Genomic DNA, 14447 nt, shown 5'->3' with positions numbered 1-14447 from the left:
GGGACCTCATTTTCACTAAAGACAGGTTGAAAAAGCCCATCACACCTGAAGTGCAAAAATGCACTTTGCCTTTTCCAAGCATTTGCATTACAATATAATTGTATGTTATAACTTACCTTGCACCCTGACCAAAATTTTGGGTCTGGGCTTTGGTTTGAATGCATTTCAAATAACATGTGACTTGTCTTTGTTACTCACTCCTCAGCTTAGTCTCCACCTTTGTGCTCCTGGGGCTAAGCTGAGCAGTCTACAACACAGACAAGCCATGTGTTGTTCTTTGAAATGCATCCAAGCCAAGGCCCAACCCCTGTGACCACCCCAGAATTTTGTCAGGATGCAACGTAAGTTATAACACACAATTATATTGTAATGCAAATGCTTAGAAAAGGCATATTTGCACTGCAGGTGTGATGGGCTTCAGCAACCTGTCTTCAGTGAAAATGAGGTCCCTGGTGACAGGTTAATTTCCCTTTAAATACTTAGGGAAACCCCCTTAATTTCCAAATACTCAGAAACACTATGGGGGAATTGAATAAAGCTGCACAATCATCTGAAGTAGGACAGAGAGCACTTGTTCTGTTGACGGTTTACATCGAGTCACATTTTGTTTTCTATGTGAAGGGTCATTTTTTCACAATTCCTGTTTGTGCTGAACTGTGTTGTTTCTTAGTGACTGTTGGATTTTGCTCATGATAAGACATGGGAGAGTCTGAGGACCCAACATAAAATATGCAAGAAGAAAAATCCAAAAAGTGGCACCGAGAAAACGTCTTCCCTATTTAAATGAACACATTATCATTTATTAAAGAACTCTGCACTAGATTATGTTGCATATGTAACCTGTGCACTGAAAGGACCTGCTGCTGTGATAAAGTGATGCTTCTTCCAAACACCCATCTGCAATCTCGTTTTCAAAATCTTTTTTTTGGGGGGAGGGGGCGGAACAATTCAAAATTTACATTTTGAGGGAGGTGGGTAAATATCATGAGGGAGATTTACTATGACTTATGCACCAGAAAACATTAAAATCTCCCCAAAGATTATAGCTGAAATCTCTGCATGGTCATATCTGGTCTAAACAGGTACAACCTGGTGGGGATTGCATCCGGATGTACTGAGAGGCCAGAGCTTCTAAGTTGATTGGTAAGACTGGTATTTAAAACACTGGTCCCCATAAATTCCCCCAACGTATTTTAAATAAATAAACCATTTCATAAAGTAAAACATTTGTTTCTCTTTTTACAGACCAAATGACCCTAACGCCTTGCAACTAATTAGTAGTCGAAATCTGAAGTTGCACTTTAACCTCCATAGAGGCCTTCATCACCACATCAATTTAATGTTTGATTACTTTCACCTCTCAGTCATATCTGTCGTAGTTCATGGCTCCTTGGTTGCGTTGCATCAGCCACTCATCAGGTGAGTATCTAAAAAAAATCTACTTTGGTGTCTGTGTGCATGTGTGTTTTTTTTTTTTATAGAACATTTAAAATATAAGAAGGAACGAAGATCAATGATGTAAAAAAACATCATATTTAGTCACTTTCCACTTTCTAATACGTGTCCCAACTTTCATTCAACAGCAGAGTATCAGCCAAGTAGAAATTCAATTGCCTGTTTTAGGGATATCCTGAAAATATTCTCCATTCATTATGTGTGTGTGTAACAGGGAGTCATGAGAGAGATCAACATCTGCTTATTTTTTAACACTGCCCTTTACATTAAAGTCTTTGCAATCTGCACATTTTTGTCCTGTCTTGAGCTTTTGTAAAGACTCGTGCTCTAGTAAAGGAAATATAAGGATTATAGTGCTCTATAGTGTGCTTTAGTATATGGAATATAAGGATTTTTTAAATTATGCAAAGGAGCCTGAGGGGCACCAGGATCCATAAGTGTTAAAGGGGTTATCTGGGTTTAAAAAATTTCTTATGGCCGGGCTGGGGAGGGCTAGTTAAACATAATAAACATGTACTTACCTCCTCCGGCGCCGCCAATGTCCCGCGCACAGGGATCTTCGATCCGTGCCCCTGTTTGTTTACAGGGGCATGGAAGCCGCGCACAGGGAGCCTCCAGTCCGCGATGTGGACGGCTCCTCCCATGCGTCCCTATCTCTCAGCGTTGGAAGCGCTGGGAGATGGTGCGCATGGGAGCATCCGGCCGGCCGGAAGCTCCCTGTGCGCCGGTGTAATGAAACCAGCGCACAGAGAAGACCAGCCGCGGCGCGGGACATCGGCAGCACCGAAGGAGGTAATTACATGTTTATTGTGTTTAAATAGTCCTCCCCAGCCCGGCCATAAGAAATTTTTTAAACCCGGATAACCCCTTTAATGGAGCCTGCAGCCCCTCTTGTTCATTTGCACAATTTTTAAAGCCTTTTTTAAAACCACAGCATAAGAAGCTAAAAGAAGAGCAGATCTTGTTGAACAGGGCACACCCCAGTATGTCAGTGTGCTTGATTTACAATCTGTCATCCTGGTGGTAGATGTCCTTTAAAGTATAACCCTACTACTGTACGAATATTTAGTAGTAGATTCTTTATAATTGGTTTAATGTCTAAACATTTAACCTACATATTTCTATTATCTTTAAGATGTGCCACAATGGGACCTAGTAATCAATCACTTCACAACACAAAAAACTGTCTACAATGCCTAAAATATAGCTGCTGATTAGTACTTACAGAAGTGTGCAGTATGTTATGAAAATTCCTTCTATTCTTTTACTTCAGTTCTGTTTCATGTTTAATATGTCTTGCATATCTTCACTCTTCTTTATCGGTTACCTCCAGCTTTCACCGTGCAATGAAGAACACTTGGCTGAACAGAAATGCCCCAGCCCAGAACAAGGAGTCAGCAATCCCAACTCTAGAAAGTGTAGTGTTTGGCAGCAACTACACAAAGCAGCTGTCTGCAGATGTAAGAAATGCTACCGGTTCTCATCCCGTCTCCCCCACCCGATCTACTCTTACATGATGATGTCATTTTAGGATGGAAATAAATATGACAATATAGATGTGATAGTAAATATAACATTTAGTCGTGTTAAGTTCCTGGATGTGTGTTGGATTTCAGGCTACACTGTAAGGGGGAAACGGATTGTAGCAGCAATGGGGAAGCGACTTACTATTTAGTTGGCCTGTATATTACCATCATGTATTCCGTTTTACACTACTTGGGGTAATATGTTTATATATCTTTCAGGGTAACAGCTTTGTGATCCAAGAATGTTTCCTACAGCATGCCTACAACTTTCACTATACACTCTGTGCCTGTTTGCTGTCGTCTTTTAAGGGATTATACAGTTATTTCATGGCTGTATCCAAGGAGCTGCCCTCCTCACTAAAGCTGGAGTTGGGTAAGTATGATAATGACCTACTCTTTGCATATGAGGCTTTTGCTGTCTTCTTCATTTACCTGCTTTGCTTCTGGAATCAATCATTGTCTCTCTTCACTCACTTGGGAAGTATTGTTAATGCTATAGACCTAAATCCAGTAGTCAATACACAGTCTGCATCTAATTTGATATTTTGTTACTTTTGGCTTGTGTCATTTTTTATAAAATCATTTTATACATATATAGTGGTCCTAGGAACTTTTGTGATCCTTATAGAATTATCTGAATTTCTGTTTAAATAAGTGTCTCCTGTTTGTCTGTTATTGGTTAATATGTATACTTGCTGTCCCATGGAGCATTGCCTGAAATTATTTAAATGCGAATGTATGGAGGAAAATAATGTTGGAGAAAATGAGAAGAATGAAGGGAATCTTAAAGGGAATCCTTCAATAGTTTTGATCGTACAAAGCTGCAGACAGCGCTAGCTATAGGTGCTGGAGAGCTGTGTAATCATTCCTTTTTGTGTGTGTAGTAAGTAGCAGCAGGACTGTGAAAAGGGACATTTTATACATGGTTTGCAGGTCCTACAAGTGCTCAGGGCGGGTATTTCAGTCTGAAGAGCTTTCTGCTTTTTGTAATTAACTGTTCCACAGCCCCTCCCCTCTGCTGTGTCCAACAAAAATCCTGATACAGCTCCGACTCTAAGCAGAGAGCAGGAAGCTCTTCGGGCTGAAAGACAGCCCTGGCAAGAGCTGCAGAGCTGGATCATAACTTCATTTTTCACACACAAAGATATGATTACACAGATGTCCACGGATGCTTACTAACACTGTCTACAGCTTTGTATGGTCAAAACTGCTGACAGACTCCCTTTTACATGATTTGTACTTTGTAGCTGAAATTGTATTTTAAACAGACTCCTCAGTTTATAAAAATATGACTAAGGCTACATTGACATGAACGTGTGCCTGCCGTACTGTAGCATGGCGGGTACACATCGGTGCCCGGGAGCTCACCCCTGCCTCTCTACATAGCGATGTATGGCGCACGGCACCGTATTCCGGGGAAAGATAGGACTTTCTCTCATGTACGGAATGGTACGGTACCATACGTGTGCTGCTCCATACGGCGCTGTGTGCCTATTGCCAGCCTATGGGGGGCGTATATACGCCCCCCAACGGCCGTGTGAACATTTGCAGGTGAGATCACAGGGGAATGGTACAACATACGGTAGAAAAAGCTCCTGTAGTTCCCAGTCTCTATTTACAGAGGATACATGGGTGATTTCACGTCCACAGCTTGTAACCACTGGTGCCAAATACTGCTGTGTCCCCGAAAACCCCTTTAATATTTTATTATATTTATGCAGAATTTCATATAATTCTTAAGGACTTTCAAACTCTGTAGCACCCATGTATATACTTCTATAATTTATGAAATTGTAATATTTTGATAGTAGACATTTGCTTGTCTCATAATGTTGCTTGGATATTTTTTAGGATAGAGCTGAAAATAACCTCTGGTTTGGGAAAATGGTGCCTTCATTTATACTAATTACTAACATTGCTCATATTGAGACCCTGGTGGTTGGGTGTCCTCTTACTATAGGCCACAGTGGGAACACGCCTGAGCTCTTCCAATCACATTTCAGGGATTGTGCATGTAGTCGGCCAGTGTAGCGGAGGGTAGACCTTTCACAGACTTTTCTGTCCTTTTTTTTCCTCTTAGTTTATCAGTATCTCTTTTCTTTCCTCTTTTGTTTTTCCATGCTTAATTATGATGTACATTTGTCTTTCTGTGTCATTTAACCATCTCACCATGCAACATGAAAAAATGAAACTATAAAGTGCATTTGTCGAGCACGGTCCTGTACCTAACCTTCTAAACCGATATCCACCCCTTACTATGCAGTCTGGTTGGAGTGTACTAAATACAGAAGTCCTTCAATGTACATCATAGAGAAGCTGTCTAAATCTACTAGATCTCTGTGCTTTACTTGACAACTTTCTTTCACTTGCTGTCAGTCTTCGCACTAACACAAAGTTAAGTCATAAAGCACAGATATGACAGGAGTGTAATAAGTACATATGTGTGCCATCCTTACAATCAGCCAAGCCCCGCATGCAGGTCCTTTATGAACGTCTTCTCAGAAGAAAATATCCGTGGCCCACAAGAGACGACGCTCTCGGTATGTTTCATCATGTATGAAGGATCTGATATTGTACATAAGTGTTTTCTTTCTTTATGGATACCTTAGCCTTGTGTAGCCATCTACGCACTGCAACATTTTTCCCCGTTTTAGCAAGGGCAGAAGAAAAGAGGGTTTCCTGCTCAATGCTCCACTGTCCACCATGGCTATGGATTTAATGCTTGAGTAGATTAAAATGTATCTCTGCTGCTTTATGTATTCAGTATAGTTGTATAGTTCTTCTGATACAAAAGGGTCAACTTTTGTTTGTGGGTTAAAAATTCATGGGTGTAAATGACCTATGGCCAATATTTATGCTACACTTATTTAACAACTATATTATTTATGGCGGGCTATGATGACTCCGCCATATGTGTATTTTTCCTGTGTGATGCATTTTCTATTACAGTTTTAAACAAAATTGCTGTAACTCTCAGTTTGTAGTATCCGGCACCATATGGGTCATATAGAAAAAGTCATGGATCTATGGTTTTTTAAACCTTTATAAATAGATGTACTGGATACTCTTTTCTTTACATTAGATGTTCCTATGCTGCATAAGCACTGTCATATGGACCATCTGGATGAATTGTTTGTTGGGGAGTCTTTTTTTTTTTTTTTATTTCTAAATGAATTGTGAGACAATAAACCCATTTCTATAGGATTATTTATGGGAGTTAGCCCGTTGTGTACTTTAACACAGACCCAATGGGCACACAAATTTACTGAGGTGGGTACAATACCCAACTCTTTTATATGTTGCCAGTGAGGGCATTTTCATGCTTACTTGTGGTTGTGGAAAGAAAAAACTTGCAGCACAAACACAGTAATAATGTGGCGCCTATAGTGAAATGACTGACTAGAAGAATCTTTTCTGTTATATTACTAGTGATTCTATATGAAGTTTGCCCAGTGTCTGTAACCTAAGAGCAGTGTAAGCTAAATGAACCTGGCATTAGGCCTTTCTTTTTTGTATAGAAGAGGAGTTTTTACTCAATTGAGCAAAGTTTATTTTGTTTGCTATAAATGCAGTGAGCGCTGACACTACTAGATAAACTATAGCAGGACACGCTATATCAACAAGAGAATGGTAACTCCCAGTTGACAGTTTATTTATATACTCCCAGAAAGAATTAAAGGACATCAACCACCAGGATAAAGGTTTGTAAAGCAAGCACACTTACATGCAGGTGTGTGCCCCCCCCCCTCCCTGGCAGGATCTCTTAGCCTCTAATGTTTTAACATCTATGGAGCCTGGAGCTCCTCAGGGTAATTTGCATAATTTTCAAAGCCTTTTTGTTATTAAGGGCAGGGGAATAGAAAGCTTAAAGAAGAGCAGATCCTGCATGTAAGTGTGCTTGCTTTACAATCCTTGATCCTGATGGTAGATGTCCTTTAAGAACTTAGAGTCTAGAAGGCTTACTGGCTCTGCCCTTTTAAGAAGAGTTGCATGTTTATTATTCTTATACAACATCTTATGACATCTATAAGACTTCCTTTTTCATAAGTCATTAATCTGTATTTTAACATGTAACTGTTTTGTATGATGTCTGATAATCCTGAAATATATGTGAACCTTATAGTTATATGTAGTCATTAAAGGTGTACCACTGCCCACCATGTTCAATGCATCTAGTGTTCAATCATTACATATTCATCATATCATGTCATCATCATATCTGCTGTAATGTGAATGTGGTTCATAGTAAAACTATTGAGCAGAAGTCACAAGATCTTATACATCATATGTTATTTCTTCAGAAAAAATTGATGTGGATGCTCGTCTCGCAGAACTGTGTGAAGATGTTAAGGTATATATCTATATACATGTAAATTCTTTACTGCTTCATTTGTGCACGCCCTTTGGTCTGCCACGAAGATCATTATTTCCCATCCATCAATATCACTGTTGTAATAGTCCTCCTCATAGATTACTGGCCATGCATCTGATATCTGTAGTAGAAATAAATACCGAATAATAACATGTTCCATCTTTCATCAGAAAATCGATAATCCCGATGAACTGGCAGAACTGATTAACATGAACCTGGCACAGCTTTGTTCACTGCTGATGGCACTTTGGGGACAGTTTCTTGAAATCATAGTTTTACAGGATGAAATCACAAGCATTGTTGCACAGGAACATCATACGCTTAGGGTGAGCAGTCATATTATGTCTTGTCTTATTGATCAGTAGCTTTTTATCACTAGGGTAAATATGATAGCAATTATTATGTAGATCTTTCTATAAAGTTTCCTAATGCTTGTTTCGGATTTAGCATGATATCTACTATCTATGACAGTGATGGCGAACCTTTTAGAGGTCAAATGCCGAAACTCCAACCCAAAACCTGCATATTTTTTGCAAAGTGCCAATACAGCAATTCACAGCAATGCAGTAACTTATTGCAATCATCTAGCCCCGTGCTGTACCACAGCTTTCAATGGGCCTGAGGGCACCAATATCTTTGTTAGAAGGAGAAGAAATCTGGATTGCCATTGGAGCTTCCCTTTACAGCACCCTGAACAGGAAGATTCAGGCATCACAAAGAAGGAGCTCCAATGATAACCTGACCCTATCCATACCTCCTCTCTCTTCCTGCAGTCTCAGGTAGACCAGGATGCTTCATATTAAAATAATGCTAAGCATGGCAAGTCCTGGGACTGCAGGAGATTCCCTGTCTGGCGAACTCTTCCATGGGGCAACAGCCTGAGAGTCTGAGTGCCACCTTTGTCACCCGTGGCATAGTTTCACTACCACGGAGCAATCAGGAGTCGGAGCAGGGTAACTAGCTGTATTCTGTCCCTACTCCTCCCTGTAGTGAAAAGTTGGATTTATCAGCTTTCTGTCTTCATAGGATTGTGTGCAGCTTGAGGTGATGGGCCTGTATGTTGGTCCGATCCCACGGACTGCACACCTTGCACAGGACAGGAATCATTGTATTATATTTCTGTGTAATGCAGAGGCTCCCATTCTGTGCAATGTGTGCAGTCCTTGGCATCAGGCCGACTTAAAGGCCCATTTTCACACACTTCACATTTGTTTGTGTGAAGACAGCCTTATACAGGGCTCCAAGTAGAGTTCCTTATGCCCAAGTAAGTCTAGTCATATAGGGGTTAAGATAGCTAAAAGTTACCCTGCAGCTTCTTGTCTTTCACTACTTGTCTCCTTGTCTGTCTGTTTGGTAGGTACGTAGATTTGCAGAAGCTTTCTTTTGCCTTGAGCATCCTAGACAAGCAGCCCTGGCATACCAAGAACTACAGTGAGTATGCAAATTATGCAAGTAATAGCTTGTAAGATTTCTTCTCAGTTATCAGCTTGGAATGCAAGCAATTATAAATATGCAATTCTTGTAATAAGACTGGTTTCAATTATTCATTCCTATTTAATTAATTTAGTTAATTGGCAGGGGACTAAAGAATATTGTATCACTTTTATAGTAATAGAAATTTCTTTTATCTGGGTTAAAGGGCTGAGTACTGTATATTGTACACTGACCTGTCCTATGAAAGGCATTGTCTAACTTAAAGGAGTATTCTCATCTGGGCAGTCACATTCAGTTTCATTAATCTGCCATGTATATAGATTTCTTCAATTAGATGTTATTAAAATTTTTACCTGTATGAAGATAATATCTCATAAATGTAGCGATATGGTCCCTTAGAAACAAGACTGTGTCTTTTATACAACCATCTCTGCTAAGTGATTGCACAAAGAAACAAAAAGTTTTTGTATATGAAATGTCCGGGAGTTGCTGCATGTCCCACTGCCGTCCTGTGGTAATCATCGCTGAATTCAGGAGGTCAGACAGGAATCAATAGCCCATGTCTGGCCACCGCTGCCAGAGTGCGGGGAGGTCGTATCCAAGGAAGCTATCTCATTTATGAGAAATTATCTTCACACAGGAACATTTTTTTTTTTTTTAAAGAAATGTTTACATATGGCAAATGAATTACATTAAATATGAATGCCCAGATGGGAATAAAGTAACAAAAAATAAATTAAAAAAACAGAATACAGGTGTTACCTAAGTTACGTACAAGATTGGTTTTGTAGGTTTGTTCTTAAATGGAATTTGTATGTAAGTTGGAACTGTATATTTTATAATTGTACTAGCAGTAAAAAATGTTTGGGTCTCTGACAATTGTATATTAAAAATCTTGGGTTGTCTTAAGAACCAGCATTAAATGCAGAAACCTTTGGCAATGATAACAGCTGATCATTGTAACCTGGGACTAAAATACAGTAAGTTACCAACATCCAGAGAAGTACCACTAAACACAAACTAGTCCTGCAAAAAGAAACATCCCCTCATACAGCATGGAGAACAGAAAAAAATTAAAAAGTTGTTACAATGAAAAATGTAATTAAATGCTCAGCAGTAAGGGATAAACAGTTTTTCAGATACCTACTATAGTGTAGTTTGTTTTCTACTAGTATGAGTATTTTCACATTTCAAAGGTAATATGCACCTGAATGAAATATGTCATTATTGAAGCTGTTTGTATTTCCACAGCGCCCAAAGTCATCTCCAAATGTCCACAGCTATAAAGAATTCCACCTACTTCAGTTCTCTTCCTCCTCTGCCCATAGAGTGCTGTGAGCTAGATGGAGACTTTAACTCTCTGCCTATTATTTTTGAAGATCGGTATTTAGATTACATTACAGAAGGTAAGTACAGGTTATAAGCGTGCACAAAACTATGTATTACGTCTCCTCTCTCTGTGTTGGACAGGCTGTCTGGACCTGCATTCTGCCATGAAATGTGTACTAATAAGGTTCTTATAAGGAGGACGGGCAGACGGAAGATGTTGCATAGCTTTGTACAGCAGGATGATGATGAAGAAATTATTGCTGGAAAATCTGTCCCATAAATCTCAGTGTGGTTGTTAGTGGCAAGCACCTGGACGTCTACTGCCCTCAATTGTATCAATGATGAAATTTCTGCAACACATCTGTAGCATGTGATATGTCCCATCTAGCCATGTTTTTAGACAACTGCTGATCATTTCTCACTACTCCCCTAGACTTCAGGCTGAGCATTTATCTAGACTGTTTTTTTCCAGCAGAGGACAATACATGTAAAACTTAGTAGTTGTTTAAGGATGAATGTTAAGTTATTCATGGAGGTGTTAATTTATGAAATAACATATGACATTGTCACTTATTGTTTAACATTTTATCGATGTAGGGGCCGAGCCACCTCTGTATTATACAACACGACACCTGCTTCTAAGACTTGCAAGCTGTGAAGCATTTTCGTCCACCTCTCCACCAATAAAAATCTTTAAAATGTATGAAATTGACATACAGTTCCCAAATTTCTATGAATGAAAATTACCATCTTACTCTGCTCCATAAACAGTTTGAAAAAGTTTAGAATTGTTTGGAAGCTAATAAAAAAAAATACTATATAAATTTGGGTTTCTCCATGATTTCAATGACCAAAATAATAATTTAGAATCATTTGGACCGCACAGTAAAAGCCATAAGAAAATCCCTCACAGATTTGAACAACCTGGCTGACACAACCATCATAGCAGGGAGTGAGCAGAGCAGTCATGTATGTATCTTAATAGAGTCTTTTTCTGTGTAAAAGTGCACAGGTGTATATGTGTGAGTGTGTGTAATAATCAGCACGTTTAGGTTACAGTAACACTACAGTATGTTAGTATATATGTGAATATGTAAAACTGACATACACATCTGTGACATCTGTGCTGGGGACACAATAAGGAGATTTGATTTATTTAATTGCTGTATTCGCAGTGAAAGATTTAGGAATCCAGTGATCTGTGCTGCTAGCTCTGTGTTTCCCTTGCCTTGCTCTGCCCTAGATGCCTCAACAGTAATGACAAAGAGAAGCTTCAGCCTGAGATTCTACTGATAATTCATTAGAGGACAGCTCAGCATTATGGGAAGTGTGGGAAGTTTCTCTGGCCTCAGTGCCCTCTTAGCTGAGGTCACAACCAGGAAGTACCTGCCCACTTCAGGAGAAGCTGGACATGATTGTATAAGAAGGGATGATGGATGTATTAGGCCGGATCTCCGGGTAGGAAGAAGTCAGCAGCATGATACAGGCATTGTTGGAATTGTCCTTAAAGACTCTCCAGCTGTGCTAAAACTATTTTTGGCCACGTTACTCTGGAGTTGAACTTTAATACAAATGTAGATTCTATTGTAGTTTAGAAATATTGTTAGAACTGTTTTCATCTGCTATGGGTAGGTTTATGATTGAGCAAAACAAAAAAAAAAAAAGTAGTTGAAAAATCTTGATGCTTCTTTTTTCCATACTGCAGATCTGGATGGACCATGGCTGGGTGTTAATAACTTGCAAAAATCAGATTCTAATAAAATGGAGAAGCCTGAAAATGAAGATGGATATGTGTATGGTCCGATCAGCCCAGAACTAAAAGTCGCTGCTGAAGGCGTTTCTGGTCCGCATTGGTGTATTGAAGGTGAAAAGCATCAAAGTAAAATGCTGTCTCTAAAGTCTAAAAATGAAGATGACAATAAGTCAAAAGCTAAAGTAAATAAATTGATGAGGACAATGAAAACTGAAAATCCCAAAAAGATAGTTAAGCAGAACTCAAAAGACTCTGTGGTTTTAGTGAGCTACAAATGTTTAAAAGCTGCTACAGCAGAGGTTATGTCTAAACCATTTGAAGGCAGGCCTTCACATTGCCATAAGGATGGAGTTTATTCTAGTCAAGGGTTTCCACCAAGTGACGCCAAGTCATCTGGCTTCCACACATGGCAAAAGGGACATAACTCTTTGTCTTCAAACACTGTCACAAACAAGCCACTTTCTGTAAGTGGTGAGAGTTCCAAGGGAAGCCACAGTAACCCCTTGGATTCTGGTAATCTAATCCCTTTCTCCACTATTTCAGGTACTCCCAACACGCAGCAGTCAGGTACTGTGGTTACGCAAATGGATAGAGTACCTCAAGAAGGTGAAAGGTGCAGTGGTGGTCAGTCCACAGGACCTTCTGGAGTAAGGACAATAGAGGTTAAACCAAAAACCAAGAACTCCTATGAAGGTGAAAAAGTAACTGTTATGTTTCCATCCAAGTCTGAAGTTTCTAGAGATGTAAGTGCTAAGGATGGTATTCAGGGACATGGTTTATCGGCTGTGCCTGTTGGAGTAACTCCATTACTAGAAACAGATTCAGTGTTTGAAAAAGATGTTGCTGTGGGCATGAATATAAAATTAACCGGAAATGGAGACTCTCTGCTCAAGCTGAAAAACCAGCCACATCTCAGCTCAAAAGAGGTTCACATTGTAGTGAGTGCGGACACAATAAAGTTACCTGATGTTAGTGTTACCTGCGCTTCTTCAAGATTTTCAGATTCTGGTGTAGAAAGCGAACCCAGTTCTTTTGCAACTCATCCAAATCCAGAATGCTGCTTGGAAAATGTAACTGAGCCTGACCGTGTATCAAATGAGAAAGCCTTTTCACAATTATTGCTAAAACCAGAATCAAACCGGAAAACTACAGTCGAGAGCCACTGTACGGAAAGCACCAGTGCTCTGAGTGAGATCCAGTCGTCTTTGACATCTATTAATTCCTTGCCTTCTGATGATGATGAACTTTCACCAGATGAAAGTTCGAAAATTTCAGTTGTACCTGAGGGCCAGGTTAAAGATAGTAAAACTACCCTCGACTTGGGAACTGTTGATGTGCCAAAGTTCGATCTTAAAAAGTCCAATATTTTTGCCCAGCCTCAATGTGTTGTATTTTCAGAAAGTGAAAATGTTCCAGTGCATTCCTCCCTTTCAAGCATAAGAGACCTCTTCCAGTTTGCGATTTCTGATGAGGAAACTCCAAATGAAGTGAAGAGTATTCCTATTCCACAACCAGGCACCATAACCACTTTTAGAGAACCTCAAATTCCAGAAACTCAACGCCTTAGCTCCCATGTTGCGCTTGATCCAGAAGTTATTGTAGTAGGGGAAAAGTCTGTAGTTTCTGGCTCTGTTGTTTTGGATGATGAGGTTGGTCCACAGAAAGACAAAGTTGGCATGGAACCAAAAGAGACTAGCCAGGGCTTACCTGAGGCTGTGAGTAGAAGTCCTTCTGCTGCTATACCTACTTCTACAACCAGCACCGACATTGTAAAACAAGGCTTGGTAGAAAATTATTTTGGCTCTCAAAGTAGCACTGATATTTCTGACATAAGCCCCGCAGACGACCTGAGATACCCAAGTCCTGAAAAAGAACTTTCAAAGTTGCAGTCGGCTGCCCCACTTCTACAAGATGATGATGAAGAGGAACAGGATGAAGAAATGATTGAAAATGGCTATTATGAGGAAACCGACGGCCCCCTGTACAAGTCAGAAGATCCCGAATGTGAAGTTATCCATGATTCAGCTACTGACAAGTGTTTAAGATCTGAACGCCTTGGTCCTGAATATTTTAAAGATGCCGTAACTATGCCAGGCGTCTGCACGACCAGCTGTTTATCATTTTCCTATACATTAAAAGACTCCCCTTGTGGCACTGCATATTCTCCAAGGAGCACATTTGACACTATTACAAAGCAACCAGGTGGTGCCATGCTTGACCCATCAACGTCTCTTGCTTGGTATGAGAGTTCTCCAAAACCATTAATGCTAGCGTGAGTATTATTCATCTCAGCCTGACATATACTGCACTGTGTCTACATCATACTATTTATATATTGGCTGCATAACAAGATGCCACACCGGATTGAATTACCTAAACTAACAGCACCACAGGGGTTTATGGTGCTGTAAGTTTTGGTGAGTGGAACCATTGTTTGGATAGACAAATTATTGCCATTAAAATACAATGTGGGGAACTCATTAAGACTAGTGTTTTTAATGCCAGTCTTAAAACCTGTGTGTTAAAGGGAAACTCTTACCAGATTTTACCCCATTAGACTACTAATCCCCTAAGGTAG

At 39.8% G+C, this 14447-nt stretch overlaps 1 protein-coding gene across 5 annotated transcripts in view; it reads left to right on the top strand.

Moving 5' to 3' along the window:
* Positions 1 to 14447, top strand: part of FAM135A (family with sequence similarity 135 member A) — a 73568-nt gene that overhangs the window by 44805 nt on the left and 14316 nt on the right. For 3 of the 5 annotated variants that reach the window (XM_072142177.1, XM_072142176.1, XM_072142180.1), the window contains exons 7-15: positions 1246 to 1419; positions 2789 to 2915; positions 3201 to 3354; positions 5444 to 5521; positions 7283 to 7332; positions 7524 to 7679; positions 8711 to 8784; positions 10039 to 10193; positions 11822 to 14141. In XM_072142177.1, coding sequence (XP_071998278.1) covers positions 1246 to 1419; positions 2789 to 2915; positions 3201 to 3354; positions 5444 to 5521; positions 7283 to 7332; positions 7524 to 7679; positions 8711 to 8784; positions 10039 to 10193; positions 11822 to 14141 — 3288 coding nt within the window. The remainder of the gene's footprint in view (positions 1 to 1245; positions 1420 to 2788; positions 2916 to 3200; positions 3355 to 5443; positions 5522 to 7282; positions 7333 to 7523; positions 7680 to 8710; positions 8785 to 10038; positions 10194 to 11821; positions 14142 to 14447) is intronic. The other 2 variants (XM_072142179.1, XM_072142178.1) reach the window with 2 other exon arrangements.

The sequence above is a fragment of the Engystomops pustulosus genome, chromosome 3, assembly GCF_040894005.1.
Source record: "Engystomops pustulosus chromosome 3, aEngPut4.maternal, whole genome shotgun sequence".
Lineage (NCBI taxonomy): Eukaryota > Metazoa > Chordata > Amphibia > Anura > Leptodactylidae > Engystomops > Engystomops pustulosus.
This window is presented reverse-complemented; position numbering and strand designations above follow the sequence as displayed.